The sequence below is a fragment of the Mastigoproctus giganteus genome, chromosome 4, assembly GCF_048544385.1.
Source record: "Mastigoproctus giganteus isolate SK-2022 chromosome 4, ASM4854438v1, whole genome shotgun sequence".
NCBI lineage: Eukaryota > Metazoa > Arthropoda > Arachnida > Uropygi > Thelyphonidae > Mastigoproctus > Mastigoproctus giganteus.
The window spans coordinates 66,429,639-66,448,581 of record NC_143578.1 but is presented as its reverse complement, the minus strand read 5'-3'; the positions used below and the strand labels follow the sequence as shown (position 1 = coordinate 66,448,581).

The window sequence follows — 18,943 nt, the reverse complement described above, 5'->3', positions numbered from 1 at the left end:
AATGAGTAAACTGCATTATAGGAAATAGATTCTGACAACATTAATATTCAAAGTATTTTTGTTTACTGCAGCCTCCAGGGTTTCCCCTATTGCCGCAATGATTCTTGTAGGTTTTTTAAGCCGGCGAGTGTGTGTATGGGGAGGTTTTTGTTTGAGTGTTTGTTTTGTTGAGTGTTGTATGCCGGCACCTGGAGACTTTGCAGCCAGGAGGCAAGAACAGATATATCTTGCGTCCTGACTCCCGTCCCTAGCCACGTGGAGGCGCTCCAGGGAGTCTGGTTATCACAAAAGGAGGTTCTTGAACCTCTATATGTTTATACAATAATATTAAAATAGAGATAAATATAGCAATAAAAGAGTAAATCATCAAGTGTGGATAGAGTTGGTTTAGTTGAGTGGGGATCAATTAATGGAGTGAATGTTTCTAGTGTGTTTTACATACAATATGGTAATAATTTAAAATAAGTTAAGTTTCGTCAGGAGATTAAAGCATAGCGTGTGGATGAATTTAGATTTAGTTAAGGGGAGCAGTAAAGTAGTGGGTGTTTCTAGTGAGTTTAGCATGTTCAATGTTTAGGTTGTCCAATGATCTATACCAAATATTGGCCTTTGTAGGGGCCCATCCTGCCAGAAGAGGGCACAGCGTAACAATCAATTCCATGCACCTGCGGCAGCCACGACGGAGCCGCGGCGACAGACACAAACCAGTGCACCACAACCGCGGCACCCCCGGAGCCACAGCAAACCTGAACAAAAGTGAACACTTCTAAGTTAGTAATTACTACAATTTTACAGTTGACAATATAAATACTTGGCAAAACAGCCACTGTCGCAACAACACTACGGCCGAAGACACAACCAGTGTCCTTAACCACAGCGCTACCGCAACAGCAACTTAACAGTTCTAAGGTAGTTAAGAATATCTTATAATTATCATAGCTATACAGTTCACAGTTATCTTTGCTCGTCCTACAGGGTTTAATTTCATCTTGAGGGGAAGCACCGCATTCAAGACACACATTCTTGCAGGGCTCAATCCTGTCCTAGAGTGTGTGGAGATGAGTTCATTGTGTGTTTTGCGAGTAGAAGGACGGACAAGCCAGTGTGGCAGGGTAGTTAACGGGAAACATGATTATTGCCAGTGGCTTCGACCCAGTCCTGTAGGGCTATAACCAAGTGAAATTCTCGATTGCTCAGCTTCTCGTAGATCTCGGTCCTGTCCTATGAAGGTAGGGTCCTCACTAATAAATAAAAAAAAAAAAAAAAAAAACGCACATACTGAAGACACTATGTGGCCTATGACATCGACCCAGTTCTTTAGGGCATGTTCAGTGTTAGTCACTAATTTCAAGGAAGCTACATCACAATTATGTGTGCTCCGCTGCTCCTAAGCTGTGGGATGTCTTGTTCTTGAGTCCTTACTTTTGCTTCTTATTCAGTTCAGTATAATTGTGCTTCCGTTCTGCGTTACTTCCTATTTTCTTGTTCTGTTGAGTCCCTTCCACTTCATTCCTTCTTTTCATTTTCCCATTTACCTACTGTCTCTCTGTGCTTCCTGCTGGAGGGCCGCCCTTCGCCTGAATAATTTTCCTGCAAAAGCTGAAAGAAGTTTGAGCGATTCTGCCCCAGCTATCAGTTGTGGGAATTCTCCAGCGTTAGTTACGTTAGTCCCCAATAGCAGGGGATGTCTCAGATCTGTGTAGAGGTAACAGTCAAGTATGAGGTGTTTCACTGTTTCTTCTTCGCCGCATTGACAAAGGGGGGAGAGAGTTAGGCCTAATTTGTGGAGTTTGGAGTTGAGACTACCATGTCCTGTGATTAGAAAAGTAGTATGCATGCTTGGTGTCCACCAGTTCCTGGATTTGTCTCGCAGATATATTTGTGGGAAGAAGGTGAAAGGTGACAACATTAATAGGTATAGGTAGGTATAGGTATAGGTATGTTGAGGGTCTGACGGCTCCGGGGATTTCTCCCATCTCCGCGTATGTTCTTTGTATCGAGTGACAGTACCCTGTCTATGCCAGAGGTTTAAAAATAATGTATGGGTCATGTGGTATGTAGTTTGTTGTGCCCATTGTTCATCCGGCCTGTTGGCCGCCGGGCCCCCAGTGGGACCCGGCGTTACCATACCTAGCGACGGGGACGCCGGCCGGGTGTACCAAGAGACTAATTATACTCTGGCAGGTCCTGCCACTTACTTTCCTGGGATTTCGGTGACGAGGACCTAAAATAAAGGTTGGAGTTATCGCTAAGTTGGAGTTATCAGTTTAAGTAAAATTGCATTTAGAAAGCGCTGCGTGGGATTTTACGCTGAAAGAACTATTTCTAGAGAGCCTAAAAGGTCGGGCAAAATTTGATGTGATTTAAATTTGGACATGTGGGGCAGTCGCTGTCAAAGAGAAAGTGTTGGGAGGGGAGGGTGAAGACTGGGGGGATGAAATAGGAAGAAGAGGGGTCGGATAGAGAGGTGACCCCACATTTTCAGTGGGGCATGCCCATGCCCCACCAGAGTGAAAATATGGGGAGGCGAGGAGAGGAGAAGAGCAAATACCCCCTCCCCTCCCGCTCCCCGGAAAAAAAAAAAAAAAAAAAAAAAAAAAAAACCGCACAAGGGAGTGCAGTTTTGGGTCGATAGTAGGCCATTCAAATCATCCTCAAGTCTTGTCTTTCTGTGGTATGGTGAGTTTATTGCTTGTGTTTTTTTTTTTTTTTTTTTTTTTTATTACTTGTTTGACCTCCTGCATTCTTCCTAGTTGGGTTGCCTTTGGTATATTTCTATCATTGTTTTCCTTCTAGAAAATAGATCCTGGGCATATTGACTGAGTGCCTTGTAGTCCTCTTGAGTGTCTAGCAGTCTGGGTTCTTGGTTGTCTGGGATATATTGGATTGACGTTATTAGCTGTAGTCGCAGGTCGTCATACAAATCGCACTCAAACATTAAGTGTCTCCAGGACTCCGGGTTGCCACAGGGACAGTCCGCGTTATTTATGATACCAAGTTGGTGAAGTTTAGCTTTAAACGGGCCGTGTCCTGTAAGGAGAAAGGTGGTATTTCGACCAGGGTGAAACCACACTGGCGCCTTAGGGTACAGCTTGGTGACAGTGGGGAGGAATCTTCTGGTCACTGCACCTTTTTCTGTGTTGCTCCATCTCCTCTGCCAAATCTGGATGAGGTGGTCGGTGATTCTTCTCTTCTCATAGTTGCGGTCATTAGTGATGTCAGTGGTGAGGTCATACATCGTAGCCGATGTGTTTCTGGCAAGATGGTAGAGCAGACCACAGCGGGTAGCTTCGAGATCCAGGGGTAGAACTCCTACTAGGACTTGGAGGGCAGCCGTGCTAGTTGTTCTAGTTGCTCTCGACATGGTAAGGAGGATGGTCCTCTGAATGGTTTCGAGGATCCGTTTATTCACTTCTAGTGCCGCCCTCGCGTACCAGACAGGGGAGCCATATGTGATGGCAGGGATGAAGATAGCATTGTAGTACAAAGACAGGGTAGTACGTCTGAGTCCCCAGTCCCTGCGAGTGACTCTAGCGAAGAGGGCCGCGTATCTTCTTATCTTTTGTTTAATATATTCTAGGTGTGGTTTGAAATTTAATTTTCTGTCCAAGATTATTCCTAGGTATTTAATCTGTTCGCACAGCTTAACTGTTTTGTTCTCAATCTTAATTTGTGGTGGTCTCCTTAAGTCTAACGTACCTTTTAGCAGCACCGAATTTGTCTTGTCGGGTGCTAGTTTGAGCAAGTGTAGCTTCGTCCAATCTAGCAGCTTTTGCAGGGCATCATTTGCTTGGATTTCTAAGGAGGATCTGCTGTCAGCCTCGATGGTCAAGATCAAGTCATCTGCATAGGCCTGGGCCTCCACACCACCCAGATCCATGGCGAGGAATTCGTCCAGGACAAAGTTCCACAGGAGCGGCCCCAGGACAGAACCCTGGGGGCAGCCCCTGTGGACTGGGCGACTGAGGCATTTATATGGTGTGGTAACTTGCACTGCTCTATCAGCCAGGTAATCCTTCATGCAATAATAAAGATTCAATGGAAGGTTGGCAGCTCTGAGTCTCGCCAAGACGCTCGGCCACCAGAGGGTGTCGAACGCCCCAGCGAAATCCACTGCGATGACGAGGAAGTATTTCCTTTTACAATGGGCGACTCTAGAGAGGAGGTTCTGTATTGCTTCGATAGTGGATTTGCCAGGAGTAAATCCGTATTGCTTTGTCATGTTAGGATTTGCTTCATCATAATGCCTTGTGATTCTTGTATGTAGCAGCCGTTCGAATATTTTACTGAGGGTTGGTAGCAGGGCTATGGGTCTGTAGGAACTAGGTGTCTCTGGTGGCTTTGTTGGGTTTTTTAGGATCAGTTTTAAATTTGCTTTTTTCCACTGTAGTGGAAATTTACCTGCTTCCAGGCAGCAATTGAATAGTTTTAGCAGTAATTCAGGTATATGTTCCGTTGCTTCTTTTGCCATCTCCGGTTCAATTAGGTCCAATCCAGGGCATTTCTTATTTTTCGCGCGGCTTGCTGCATCCTGAATTTCTTCTAAGGTGAAGGGGGTTTCTATTTGGTCATTATTATAGGAATTGTTTGCTTGGCAGATAGCCTGCTGCTCATCTGTTAGTGTTGTTGGCAGCTCCTGAAGGATGTTGTCCAGGATGTTCCCAATCGACTCCTCCCAGGTTATGGTTAAATTTCCTTGTGCTGTTTTGGTGGCTGTCACGACTTCCCCCCTGGGGAGTTTGTGAGTGGTAATTTTGTATACCACCCCCCAGGGGTTGCTGTTTCCTGACCCTTGTACCAACCTCTCCCATGATTCTCTTTTATTTTTCTTTATCTGTTCAGTATAACAATTTCTAGCGATTCTATATTGGTTCCTGAGTTCAGTGACTTCTTGTTGCGGCCAATTCCTCCTAGCCCTCTGAAATTGTTTCCTTCTGTGTTGAACTATTTTCCTCATTCGTGTGAGCTCTGGAGTCCACCAGGGCGTGGCCCCTGCAATGGGGATTCTTCTCTTCATGGCTTTCTCTGCTGCTTCTGTTATTATTTTTGTTAAATCTTTCTGGAGTCGTTCCGGGTTTTCGCTCCCGCATTCCTGCTCCCTCAGTGTGTGTAGGTATTGCTGGCCTGCTGTGCGTAGAGTCTCTCGGAAGGTGTCCCAGTTTGCCTTGCTTAGGGCGAATCTATTTAGCGTGTGCCTGTCGGCAGCTGTTCTTGTCAAGTTCCTTTCTAATGTGAAGGTTATTGTACGATGGTCCGAGGTCGTCCAGGCATTTCTAACCGTCCAATTTGTGATGTGGGTGTCTATGTTTCTTGTGGCTAATGTTATGTCAATCTCTGCTTCCCATAAGGTGTTGCAGAAGGTCGGGAGGCAGAAGGGTTGGTTTTTAACAACAAATATGGAGTTGGCCAGGTGCTCCTCGAGCCTTTGCCCATTTGTTGAGCCTCTTCTTTCAGGCGTGGTACTGTGCCAGAGGGGGGATCTGCAGTTGACGTCTGCCCCCACTATTATCTTGTGTCCGCTTAGTGCAGTTTGAAGATTCTCCAGGTATGTTATCGCATAGTCGATTTCTGCCCCTGGCCTGCAGTATAGAGCAACCACATAAAGACTTCCCAGAGAGGTGACAAGGTGGGCACATGCTGCCCATGGTGTGCAGAATTGTGGGATTTTTGTGACCGTGATATAGGGGTTCCTGATTATCACAGTTGCCCATGGGGTTTCATCTGTGTACTGCACAATTTTGTATTTAATAGGATACCCCCGTACTTGCTTTTGGTGCGTGTACGGTTCCAATATTATGAGGATGTCAGCATTTTCATCGTCAGCTTTTAGTCGGACTTGCTCCGCCACCGCTCTGGCACGCTGTGCATTGAGCTGGTGGAATGTGAGAACGCTGGAGTTGAATTGTTTATGGTGTGTGGCCATAATCTATTCTCTGTTGGTAGGAACTCTTGATTTTTTGGTATGTCGGACACCCAGTATCGCGGATGGAGTGTGAGTGCTCCAGTTTCAGACTCTTACAGTTTGCGCAGGTTGGTGCGTCGGTTTTGTTGGGGCAGGTATTGTACTCATGCCCTTTGCCAGAGCAGTGGCCGCAGGTCGGCTCTCTTTGTGTGCAAGTATGAGTGGTGTGGCCATATCTGCAGCAGCGAAAGCACTTGGGTATGGATATATGTTCCCTGTATCTCAGGCTGCTCCATTCTATATATATTCTGTTTTGGGTGCTTAAGATTTGCCAAGCAGATGGCGCCAGTTCCACCGTCCAATTTACTCCCATCCCGTTCTTTGCTTTTATTTTGAACTTTGGAAAAATCAGCTCAGAGGGTTCCAACTCTGGGAAGTGGCTCTGTAAGTTCTTTCTATAAATCTCGTTGGTTAATTGCTGCGGATCCATGTCATACTCTACATCAAATATTAGTATAGTTGGGCCTTTCTTTTTCGGTAATTCTGCCTTTAGCCCTAATGTGGTTATTTTCTCATTTGCTTTTATTTCTTCTATCTCCTTCTCGCTCTCAGTCTCAATCACGATCCCTGGGTTCCTGGTTTTGCGGATAGACTTTATCCTGGTGTTTTGAAAGTCTTCCTTCATATTATCTATGACTTTTTGTTTGATTTGCTCACTTGATTGGTTGCTGTCCCCGGTAGGTCTCAGTATCACTATATTTGGAGTTTTTGTGAGTACTTTCTTCTTTGGCACTTGTAATTCACTGGTTTTTTCCCTCTCACTTGGGGTATGCCTCAGCGCTTGGGCATATGATGGGGCGCGCTGTAGCATTTGTTTGCCACCATCAGCATCTTTATATGCTTCTAGAGCTGCAAGCGCCCTCTGGTGCTCCACATTTGTTTGCAGGAGGATTGTTTCTAATTTAGTCCATTGAAGGACTATGTCTGCTCTTAAGGTTGAAGAAATTCTGCTACTGTTATCTCTCATTATATTTTCTAGAGTGGCTCGCAGGGTGAGCACTTGCTCAAGGACTGTTCCCTGTGGCAATGGGAGATCCGGGGGGGAGATTTTTTCCCCTTGTTTTTGCTCTTCTGTGTTTTTGCTTGGCTCCTGTCGATCTCTTGCTTCACTATTGCTCCTCATTTCCCGGTCTGGTTTTTCAATATTGTACCTCTTGTTTCTCCTCTTGCAGGTGGTGTCTTGTCTGGTTTCGTCTTGTTCTTCTGGTTTGTCCAGGCTGGGTTTCACCGCTCGCTTGTCGGTAGATGTCTGGGAACCCTCTGGCTGGCCTTGTTGACTGTCTGGCATCTCCTCCAGGTCTTGTGTTCCCATACCCAGAATTGGATAATGGTGCCAAAATAATTTTTTGCAGCAGGATGAAATCTGCGGGATGAAAGGGTCTGAGGGGCAGTTTCTTTGCTGCTGGGGTGCAGTGTTTAGTTCAGAGTCTTGCGAGTGGGAGGGGGGGAAGTCTTAACCCCTAGATATGAAGAATACTGGATGACGAGCTTGGTTTATTGTTCGTCCTGGGGAGCCATTGGGAGCGCGGCACTGCGCATATTATTATATATATATATATATATATACATGTTCTCAATATCTTAAATGTAATTAAATTAATAACTTCTATTCATATTTTAAATCTAATAAATTTAGTACCAATAAATATTCTGGATATAGATGTCTTGAGGTACGTAGCTACCAACTCACGCAACGGTCACTCAAACAGGGCTTGACCAATCAGGGCTTGACCGCGTGGCGTAAATTGAGAACAAAGGCCTTTGTTTATTAACCAGCATACTAAAGTCAAACAAGGAAAACTAGCAAAATATCCAAAATTCATTATGAAAGTTACATGTGGTTGTAGAACTGTTCAATTACTGTTCCCGATAATTACTATCATCAATATTTAGGAATTATTTGTTGTACTATTCACTTTAACAAAATTGGCAATATAACAATATGCAATGCAAAATCACGTTGTGACCCGGCGAGATCAACGCTAATAAAAATTTTCATAACTTTCGATTACCTTGGCCGATCTTCACGAAGTTGATGTCCATGGACACATCTTGAAAAGAGGAACTTGATGGACACAAAATAAATGAAACTGTGACACTTGAAACCAATAAACGGCACAACAAATAACGGAGCACCAAAACTATGCGTGTGGCCAGTACTTGGTCATAATTGTGTGTATCTGACAACATTAATAGTGAAAATGGACTCTGCAGAACAACTGATAAAGCAAATTAACCTCTCTGATGTTGTTGAACACATCAAAGAGGTTATTATTATTAGCCATATGGTTCAAGGAAGCCTGAGGCTTATGCTGCACCAGCCAAAAATAAAAAAAAAAATTCTGCGTTAAAAAAAATCCTGAGAGAGAGAGAGAGAGAGAGAGAGAGAGAGAGAGAGAGAGAGAGAGAGAGAGAGATAAGAATCACCAAGAAAGCAAGAAAGAGAAGAATGATGATAACCAGCTCAGGACCCTGAGTTTGTCAAGCCCATACTCATCAGATGTGAGTCCCTGGGGTTGCAAGCAGTTTCAAAAGATACTGTGAAAATTTTGAATTAATATGGGAAATACAGAAAATGATGTACAAGAAATATCATCCTTTGAAAAGGAATTAGTGTGGCTAGAAGTGGCAAATTTTCAAGTAAATTTAACTTTTGAGAACAATGTATTGACATGTGATGATGATCTTGAAAATTGGAAGAAAAACTTTTCAACTGCCAAGATATATAACTAGATTGTAGTAGACAAGAGGAAAAGTATAGTGATAATGAGACAAGGAGTAAACAGTAATGTCATTGAGTGAAAATTTAACAGCCATTGATGGATTAAAGGCTTTAACAATGAAATTAAGAAATGAGGCTTTGTTAAATTTATAAATATAATATTATTTTAATCAATGACTTTAAATTATTCCAATCACTTTTTAATGTTATAAGTGCAGTTGCATAAATAAATAGTAATTCTTGACAATATTTAACTTATTGATTCCTTACTTATTGCTTATAATATTTAAAAAATAAATGTTCCTGTACACAATTTTTGTCATCTCCAAAATAAAAATCAATTACTTCAAGAAATATAATATAGCAATACCTCCTGCCAAAACAACCGATTTTTGTCAGAATGTGAGATGGTTGTCTTAGGGAGGTTTTACTGTATTTTGTTTATACTTGTGTTAAAAATTTTCTGCTTATGAACCGTCATCCAGAATTTTAGAGGAACCTAAAAAATTTTCATGGAAAAGTCCTGGAATTCTAATTCAAATATTGAATTAGAATTCCAGATTATATATTTAATTGTATTACAGGCTAAAATACAATTCATATCTATGATATGCCATAATGCTCTTTTAAATATTATTGACCATTCAAAAAATAAAATAAAATAAAAAAGAGCAGTTTGTATTGCTCTGTTTTTGAACTGTATTACAGGCTAAATACATTATAGCTGTGATACAGCTATAATGTATTTTTAAATATTGTCTCTTAGTTATTGCTGTTACAGACACATTATTATATATAAAATATCTGTCAATTTTTGATAGGCTCAAAATGACCAGTGTCAGACTATTGAGGAGGCAAAGAAATTTAAATGGCCTCAAACAACAGAAGAAGGAAAATGGAAGATAGTGACAGTAAGTGGATTATAATCATTTTAGTTAGTCCAGTTAGACACTAGACTTAAATAAATAAAAAAAGCCATTTCTAAGACATTAAATAACTTTGGCAATATATTGGAAGTAAAAAAATTTTAATAACCAAATAATGAAAACACATATTTAGCTTTTTTTTAGCATAAATTCATAACTTATGAGTGTTTCAGAATCTTACTTTTCCCCTTTTTGAGCATAATATTCATTAATTTTAGGGAAGAATGACACTACTCTGTAAGCCAATCAAAAAATGTTTTTAAATTTTTGAGAGACAAACTACCTAATTAACAATGGATATATATAAGGCAGTTTTGTATATTTTCAGTGGTTTAAAACAAAGATGTCTGTACTTTAATTAACTCAAAGTAAAGGGTTCTGGGATGATGTAAACAAAAAAAAAATTATGCCAAGTGTAGTTCCATCTATTGGCCAGGTTCAGAAATGAGATAACATGTAAATCTGTTGCCCTTAATGTGTCTGAAGAATTGTTCCTTGTTGTGTTATTCCACTTAATGTGCAATTCTTCCTCTTGCTCAGACTACACACATGAAGAAATATAAATTCAAATTGAGGTAGGATGGTGGTAGGACAGATGAGAAGTTTGCCTTCAGCTAGTAGGGATTTGATTATTGGAACAAACTCATATCTGATATTGTTGAAATGGGTAGTTTGAATAAATTGAAGGAAGAACTAGACAAACTATTAGAGGTGATAAACACATGATATTCAAAGTTTTTTTTTTTTTGGTTGATGCTGTATAACATTGCTTTCTTGCATCATTGCTACTGCTTCTACTACTAATAAAATAATAATAAAAGTTCACAATTATCACTTACAATTAATAACAGCTTAAAATACATTAATTAAAATACTTCTGTAATAGCTCATATTTTACAAAAACAGTTAACGTTTAGCTTTATTAAACAGGGAGAATAATATGGAAATATTTTGTTCCAATATTTCTCTAACTTAGACTTATTTTAAGAGCTATTCTTGATTTCTTCCTTTTATTAGCATTAGAAGTGGCAAATGATATAAGAAAGCAAGCATTCCCATTTCACTTATTCATTCCTTCCAATAATTTGTCAAGTTCTTCATTGAATTTATTTAAACTATCAACTTGTGTTCCAACAATCAACCACCTATTGGTTAATGGCAAACTTCTGCACATCTATTCTGCAACCGTCCTTCCTCAATTTCAATTTGTGTCCCCTCATGAGTATAGTCTGAACAAGAGGAAGAACCCATCAGCATTGATCTTGCTCAATCCATTCAAAGCCTTAAAAGCCTTAAAGTGATCACATTAAACACCTCAATGTGATCACTTCACAGGTGCCTAGTCTCCAGACACCATAATTTTGCAGAACTTAAGCCTTTCTTGGTAAGAGCAATGCTTTGTTCCCCTCATCAATCTCATTGCCCTTCTCTGTACTTATTCCTGCAGCTCTACATCCTTCCTAAAATGAGGCCTCCAGACCTGTATGCAGTACTCAAGATGTGGCCTGACCATTGCATTATACAGTGGCATAATCACCTCCTTATCCCCGCTAACAAAATTGCTGTATATCATTCACAAAACCCCATGAGCTGTCCTGGCAGCCTGTCTGCATTTATCGGAGAACTTCATATCTGACTGCACAATTACCCCCAAGTCTTTTTCATTTTACACTACCCTGAGTGTAGTACCACACAGTTGGTACATTACTCTGGGGTTACTGCTACCCATATGCAGTACTTTGCATTTATCAATGTTAAACTTCAATTGCCATTTCTCAGCCCAATTGCCTAACTTTTCTAGATCCTATTGTAGTAGCATACTGTCATTACTGTCATTAACTACCACGCCAATCTTTGTATCATCTGCAAACTTGGACATTAAGCCTGATATATCTTCATCAATATCATTAATAAATATAGAAAACAACAATAGGCCCAATACTACCCTAGTGGAGTCCACTAATAACATTAGTCTGTGAAGAGCCGTGTACATTGATTACCACTCTCTGTCATTAGCATTAGTAGAGGCATATGATGCAAGAAAGCAAGCTTATGCAGCATCAGCCAAAAAAAACCCCACTTCCACTTCACCCCTCTGTTCATTCGAAATACCTGTCCAGCTGAGCCTTAAACTTATTTAGGCTATCAACTTCCACAACAAGGGATGAAAGTCTGTTCCACCAACAAACTACCCGCTGGCTAAAGGCAAATTTCCGCACATCTATCCTACATCTGTCTTTCCTCAATTTGAATTTATGCCCTCTCAGTTGATTATTCTGAGCAAGAGGCAGTATCCCATCAGCATTGACCATGCTCAAACCATTCAAGGCTTTGTAAACCTCTATCAGATCACCTCGCCGGTGCCTAGTTTCCAGACACTGTGATTTGCAAAACTTAAGCCTTTCTTAAGAGCACCCCTTCGTTCCGTTCACTAACCTTGTTGCCCTTCTCTGTACTCGTTCCAGCAGCTCTACATCCTTCTTGAAATGAGGCCTCCAGACCTGTACTCAAGGTGCAGCCAGACCACTGCCTTATACAAGGGAATAATCACCTCCCTATCCCTTCTAGAAAAATTCCTGTATATCATTGATAAGACACCATGAGCTACTCTTGCAACCTGTCTGCACTGCTCAGAGAACTTCATATCTGCCTGCACAATTACCCCCAGGTTCTTTTCATTCTCTACCACTGTCAGTGTAGTACCACAGATTTGAAACGTTGCTCTGGGGTTGCTGTTTCCCATATGTAGTACTTTACATTTGTCAATGTTAAACTTCATTTGCCACCTCTCAGCCCATCTGCTCAACCTTTCCAGATCCTGTTGCAGCAGCATAGCGTCAGTAGCGTCCTTAACAACCCTGCCAACCTTTGTATCTTCTGCAAACTTGGACATTAAGCTTGATATACCATCATCAATATTATTTATAAATACAGAAAACAACAATGGACGCAACACTGAACCCTCAGGGACTCCACTAATAAAATTAGTCCACGATGAGCAGTGTCCATTAATTACCACTCTCTGTCTTCTGCCACTCAACCATCCCTTTATCCATAGCAACAATTTGCCACCACTGCCATACTGCTCCAATTTGTGCAGCAGTCTTCCATGTGCAACAGTATCAAAAGCCTTTCTAAGATCCAAATATATAATATCAAAGTTATTCCCTGCATCCAATTCTTTTCTGACTACATCATAGTATCCAATCAAACTGGTCAGGCAAGTCCTTCCCTTAACAAAACCATGCTGTGTCTGAGCTATAACTGAAATCTTGTCTAAATGATCCCACAGTGCTTCTTTAACTAGTGCCACTATTAATTTCCCTGGAACAGAAGTTAAACTCACAGATCTATAATTACTTGTGTTGCCCTTTGATCCTCCTTTGTGAATTGGGGTCACATTTGCACATCTTCAGTCCATGGGTACCTCCCCTGAGTCCAAAGAAGCTCTCATAATTATGGCTAACGGATTGCTTACTTCCTTTGCTGCTGCCTCCTTTAATATAACTGGATAGATTCCATCGACCCCAGGTGCCTTTCTTGTATTTATCTTCCACAATTTCTCCTCCACTTTACTGTCAATTATTACAATATCATCTAGCTCGCTGCCAGTGTTTACTTCAACTATGGCATTCCCCTTCCTGAATAACTCCTCATGTGTGAATGTAGATGCAAAATATTGATTTAGTTTGTTAGCTACCTGAGCAGGATCATGAACAGTTAAACGATCGATATCAAGTGGACCAATCTGATTCATCCCCTTCCTTCTAGAGTTTACATAAGTAAAGAACTCTTTGCTGTTTTTTTTTTGCATCCCTTGCCAAAGATTTCTCGTAATCTGCCTTCACCTGCCTAACCTCCTTTGTAACTTGATTACAGATCAACTTATATCTATCATAGGCTTCTGTGTCACATGTTAATTTATATGTATCCCATGAATTTTTCTTCTCTGCCATATGTCTCATTAGTTCATCTGACATCCATTTAGGCCTGAACCTTGAACACTATTTCTTAGTTGGTATGTAAAGCCTAGTAGCTTCCAAGATAAGTTCTTTGAATGCTTCCCATTTTGAGTTTGCTGTTGGTAACATCATCAGTTGGTCCCACTGTATAGAACTTAAATACTGTCTCAGCCCATCGTAGTCGCCTTTACAAAATCAATAACCCTTCCCTTTACCCCTGATGGTAGTTACCTCCTTGAGTAAATCCAACTTCAGCACACTGTGATCACTGCCACCTGTATCGGCAGATTCTTAATGCATGAAGAATCACTACTGATAATGAAATCAAGAGTATTGCTCCCTCTAGCTGCCTCCCGAACATGCTGATTTAGAAAACAATCATCCAATAAATCCACAAAAGCCTTGCTAGTGTGTGAGTGACCAACTCACAAATTCCAGTCAATATCTGGGAAATTAAAATTCCCCATTATAAGACTCTCTGATTTACTGGCCCACTCTATTTCCCTGTACAGTTTCTTATTATACTCATCTGAGTCATTAGGCCTATAGCACACTCCTACTCTCAATTTTGATCTCCCAATGCTTATGTCACACCAAACTGACTTGACACTGCACTGTCCAGCGATGTCGATTGGCTTCGCTTCCTTGGATTTTATGTGTTTCTTAACTAATAGCATAACCCCTTCCCCCTTCCTATCCTGTCTATCCTTTCTGTAGACGTTGTACTCCCCAAATTCCAGTTCTGCATTCCTTATATCTGTGTGACATCATGTCTCTGATATCCCAACAATATCCGCCTTTGATGCTTTGAGCAATACCTCAAATTCATCAAATTTATTTACCAAACTCCTAGCATTGGTGCACATGCAAGTATACATGCACCTGTTCCTATTCTTAGCTACCCTAACACACCCATGTGTTTACTTGTACCCCAATGACTCCCAGCAGTCTCTGAAATATCCTGCATCTTATTTTCCAAGCTGCTGCTCATTCCAATAGAAGCAGTGCAAGAATCACTTTCACCTCTGCCAGTGGCTACTGTTTATCTATTAGTCCTTGTATCCCTCCCAATCTAGCAGTTTTTCGACCCACCTAACACTGCCTCTATAGCATCAGCAAACATTCTTGCACCCTTTCTATTTAAGTGTATCGTATCCCTGTAGAAGCAGTCTCTCCTGTTAACAATGTTTCTTTGAATACTATCATCAAGCTATAATAATATGGTTTTCTTCCTTGTACACTTATTTGAACATTTGTTCTTTCTTGATTGGACCTGACAACAGGATTTAACATGAAATCCAATTTCATTGTCAATTGTTAAGTAGTTGTATTTGTGGTAGTTTTATGTTAATAATGATAAACTAGTAACCCAATAAATTTTTTTTTTCCTTTAGTATTTTGAATAGGTGAATGGCTGAAAAGAAAGAAGCTGCTAGTTGACATTATTCCAGAATTTTTGTAGATTGTAATTTTTGAGAAATATGCATGCAGGAAGGTTGTTCAGAAGAACAGAAGTAGAAGATAAATGATAATGAGGAAAAGTTAGTTCTGTCTGTTTGGAGTTGGATAACAAATGGATGCTGACTTGTTGATATACATATTTGAAGATGAGTGGAATTGCATGACTGTCTTCAGATGCTTTCAATAGATATTGAAAAGCATGCAACAGAAACTGAATGTCATGTAACAGAGTGGGGAAAACCTGTAAGAGATTGGTCATTAATTAACAGGACTGCCATCTGGGAGCTTGAGATTCTGGGGAACCACTCCAGATGTGGTGTACAATATTCTGTGGTAGAATGAATTTGAGATTTGTATAGAGGAAGTATCTGTAAAAAAAGTAACACCAAGAGCAATAAAGAATATCTAAGTTTTTTGATGAGGGAGCTATATCTGTGATGTGCTTATGCCAAGAGAGATTTGGAATCCGATTACCTCTAATATAGATATGTATTCCTGTCTAGAAATCTGAGTGTTATTGAAAATGAGCACAGGTGCAGAAGACTTCTTTTTGTGATAAATAGCACAGGAATGTTGTTTTAGGATTGAAGTAAATTTTATTTGCTCCACTGAAGAATTATATGGAAATCGGCACTTAACGAACTGGTGGTGGATATTTGAGAAGTTGAAAATGTCTGTAAAGAACAAGGTGTCTCAAAATGGAGGAAAGATTGTAGTGTGCTGTCATCAGTAAAACTATGGATAGGATTTCCAGCCAGTGGAAGAAAGCCATTAATATACAAGAAGAAAAGATTGGGGGGAAAAACCTGAGACTTGAAGAACACTGGTGTTAATTAATAAGTTGGAAGATGGAGAGCCATTTGCCAATGTCTGTAGTGAGCAAGGAGAAAACTGACTACCTGATTGAAAAAGCAGAAGGCAAACCATAAGATGGAAGCATGTTTTAGGTGTTGACAGAAGGATGCAACATAATGAATTTATTTTTTTGCCGAAGGTAAAGAAAGCCAACACAAGAACAATAAAAAACGGATAATTTACGCGGAAAATTAGTTTCCCGATACAGCACTCTGACGCTGCTCGCTTGGTAAACAGACGGTAGGTGTTATCAGTCTGGAGCAAAGTCGAGACCGATATATTGATTGACAGGTAGGTGTGGCAAATGATGATTGGTGCACGAACGCAACACACGATAACATCAGTTTAGTATCACTTTAGTAGCACTCAGAAGCATTAATGGTAACTTGCCCTAATGGTGAAAAAAGGTCAGGTTACCTCCACGAATCCCATGGTAGCTTGAACCCCCCCAAAATGGAGGGGCTAACCTAACCTTATTTCTTTAGAATTGTGGGTGGACTAGTGCATAAATTGCTTATTAACAAAATATTAATTTTTTATTACTGTACTTTTATTTTTAAGGTCAAGTTATGAAATATAACGAAAAATAAAGAAACCTTTTCCTTTTTTTCGTAACCAAACCTAAATCAACAGTATAGTAAAAACACTCATGAACTCCAAAAATCTGCTTTTAATAATGAGAAAAAAACATAATGAAGAACATAAAAATGAACAGAATGAAACTTTTATTAATTTAGTTTTCATCAAAAAATCAACCAACGTTTTATTTTCCTTACAAATTTCTTCCATCTTTAAAAGATTCATTGCTACTATTACCTGTTTACCGTTCATCAAAAACTATTATGCACCATTCTTTACTCATAAATACACATTATAATGCCAACCAATAACTACACAGTAGCTTGTTATCTGTCGCACCACCACCAACAATTCATCATTTGCCACACCTACTTGTCAATCAATATATCCTTCTTGATTTTGGCTCCAGACCGATAACACCTACCATCTGTTTACCGAGTGAGCAGCGCTAGAGTCCGGTGTGTGTTGGTAAACTAATTTTCCATGTAAGTTATCCGATGTTTCTTGTCGTTCTTATGTTGGCTTTCTTTACCTTAGCTATTTTTTATATATTTATTTTTGTTTATTTATACATTTAATTTAATTTACTTGAAATTTTTTTACTAGTGCAGCAAAAGCCTGTGGATCTCTTGCACTGTATGACTAATACTAATTAATTAGTGTTAATGACAAAAATTAAACCATGTGATTGTTTTTATGCATATTTGAATTTTATTGTGTAAAAAAGTATTATATTATTGTTTTTATAAAGTGAATTTTATTGTGTAAAAAAGTATTATATTATTGTTTTTATAAAGTGAATTTTATTGTGTAAAAAAGTATTACATTAAGAAAGTTAAACTCCTGCATAAGAGAATTCCTTAATAATTGGCACAATTTCTCAGTCCCGTTCTATATTGAATCCTGCCAACAGGCCTAAGAACTGTGATATTAATATGAACCAAAATTGCACTGTTTGTTTTAAAAGTATTGAGATGAAAAAAATGCAGGAAGTGTATAAAGCTATGGAGAAGGATGCAGTATTTTATACCCATAGGTCCATTTTATGAGTTGATCAATGTGCAAACATTAGGGAAAGAAACCCAAAAGGGTGGTTGGAGAGGAGAAACTTGGTTTTCCTTCCAAGAGTTGGCTTCCTTTTTTCTGTAAGACAAGTTAGGTAACATATGCACTGTTACATTTCAGGCATATTTGATTTTTATTTCTTAAATTAATTGAATATTTTAATTTTCTGTGATTAATAGAAGTAAAAATTAATTAAATAATTATCCAATTAATTACTAATTTATTAACTAAATAATATATAAAAGTAATTGTTTTAACTTCACTGCACATACCTCACAATGTAATATTCACTCAACATTTTTAGTATTTTACTTATTTTCTTCTGGATTTTTAATAAAAATTGAAATGCAACATGTATTTCAGATCTTCTGTGGGATTTAATAAAATAAACAAATAGCAACACATACCTCAGATCATACTATGCAGTTAATATTTTTCGATTATTTCCTCCTGAATTTTAATAACAATCAAAATATAACACATACATCATATTTTTGCTATGATTAATATAATAAGGAGATAGTAATAATTCTTGATTCATATATGTTTAGTAAACATGACAAAAAAAAAGCTCCCCAAAAGAGTAATGACTTCTTGGATATTGTTGATGTTGTTAAATGCTGATGGCTGAATAGATGAACATGGTGAAGACAGTAGGCACTTTACACATATGCTAATGTGATGAAAATGGGAAAGGCAGCTAAAAGGGGTTCCCTTTCTTCTGTGAAAAAAAAAAAGGGGGGGGGACCAACTTGTGGAAGGAAACCAAATACTTAAGTTACTTAATAAATAATTAATGCTTAATACTTAATAAATAAGTTTCCCTCTCCAAAGACTGATTTGCTCCTGAGCTGATCTGGTCCTGGGCAAGTCTGTCTGCAATGGGTTCCTTTCCCTAACATTTGCAAGCAGAAATGTGCACTGAACAACTTGAAGGTTGTATCTGCAGGTATACAATGTTGTACTCTCTTCTCCCAATCTTTATTCACTTCTCTGCATTTTTCAGATTTAAAACCAACTTAATGTAGTTTTGGTTTCATTAATATCTCCATCTTTAGGTGTGATGACATGATGCAACATGAAATACAGAAATATAACTAATTATTAAGTTGTTCTATTGTGCAGGAGTTTAACTTAATAATAATAATGACACTTAACTTACTCAATAAAATTCACTTGATAACAGATTTCATATGGTTTAATTAGTTATTTCACATTTAATTAACTCATGTTTAGAAGGCATTTATGGCAACCACAATAAAAAACCTGGGAAATATCAAGAACAACTTGAGTTTCACTGAATTTTTCCATAGAATTTGTCCAAAAATGAGTAACATGAGCCATGATATCACCAGTAGATTGACATTGACAGAATGCATCGATCAGGTAGAAGGTTTCAAGAAAGTGTAAG

At 39.2% G+C, this 18,943-nt stretch overlaps 1 protein-coding gene across 1 annotated transcript in view; it reads left to right on the top strand.

Moving 5' to 3' along the window:
- LOC150086804 (endosome/lysosome-associated apoptosis and autophagy regulator family member 2-like) overlaps positions 1 to 18,943 on the top strand; it is a 329,438-nt gene that overhangs the window by 35,130 nt on the left and 275,365 nt on the right. The window contains exon 5 of the mRNA XM_090372273.1: positions 9,506 to 9,595. Within this exon, the coding sequence (XP_090228399.1) occupies positions 9,506 to 9,595 (90 nt within the window). The remainder of the gene's footprint in view (positions 1 to 9,505; positions 9,596 to 18,943) is intronic.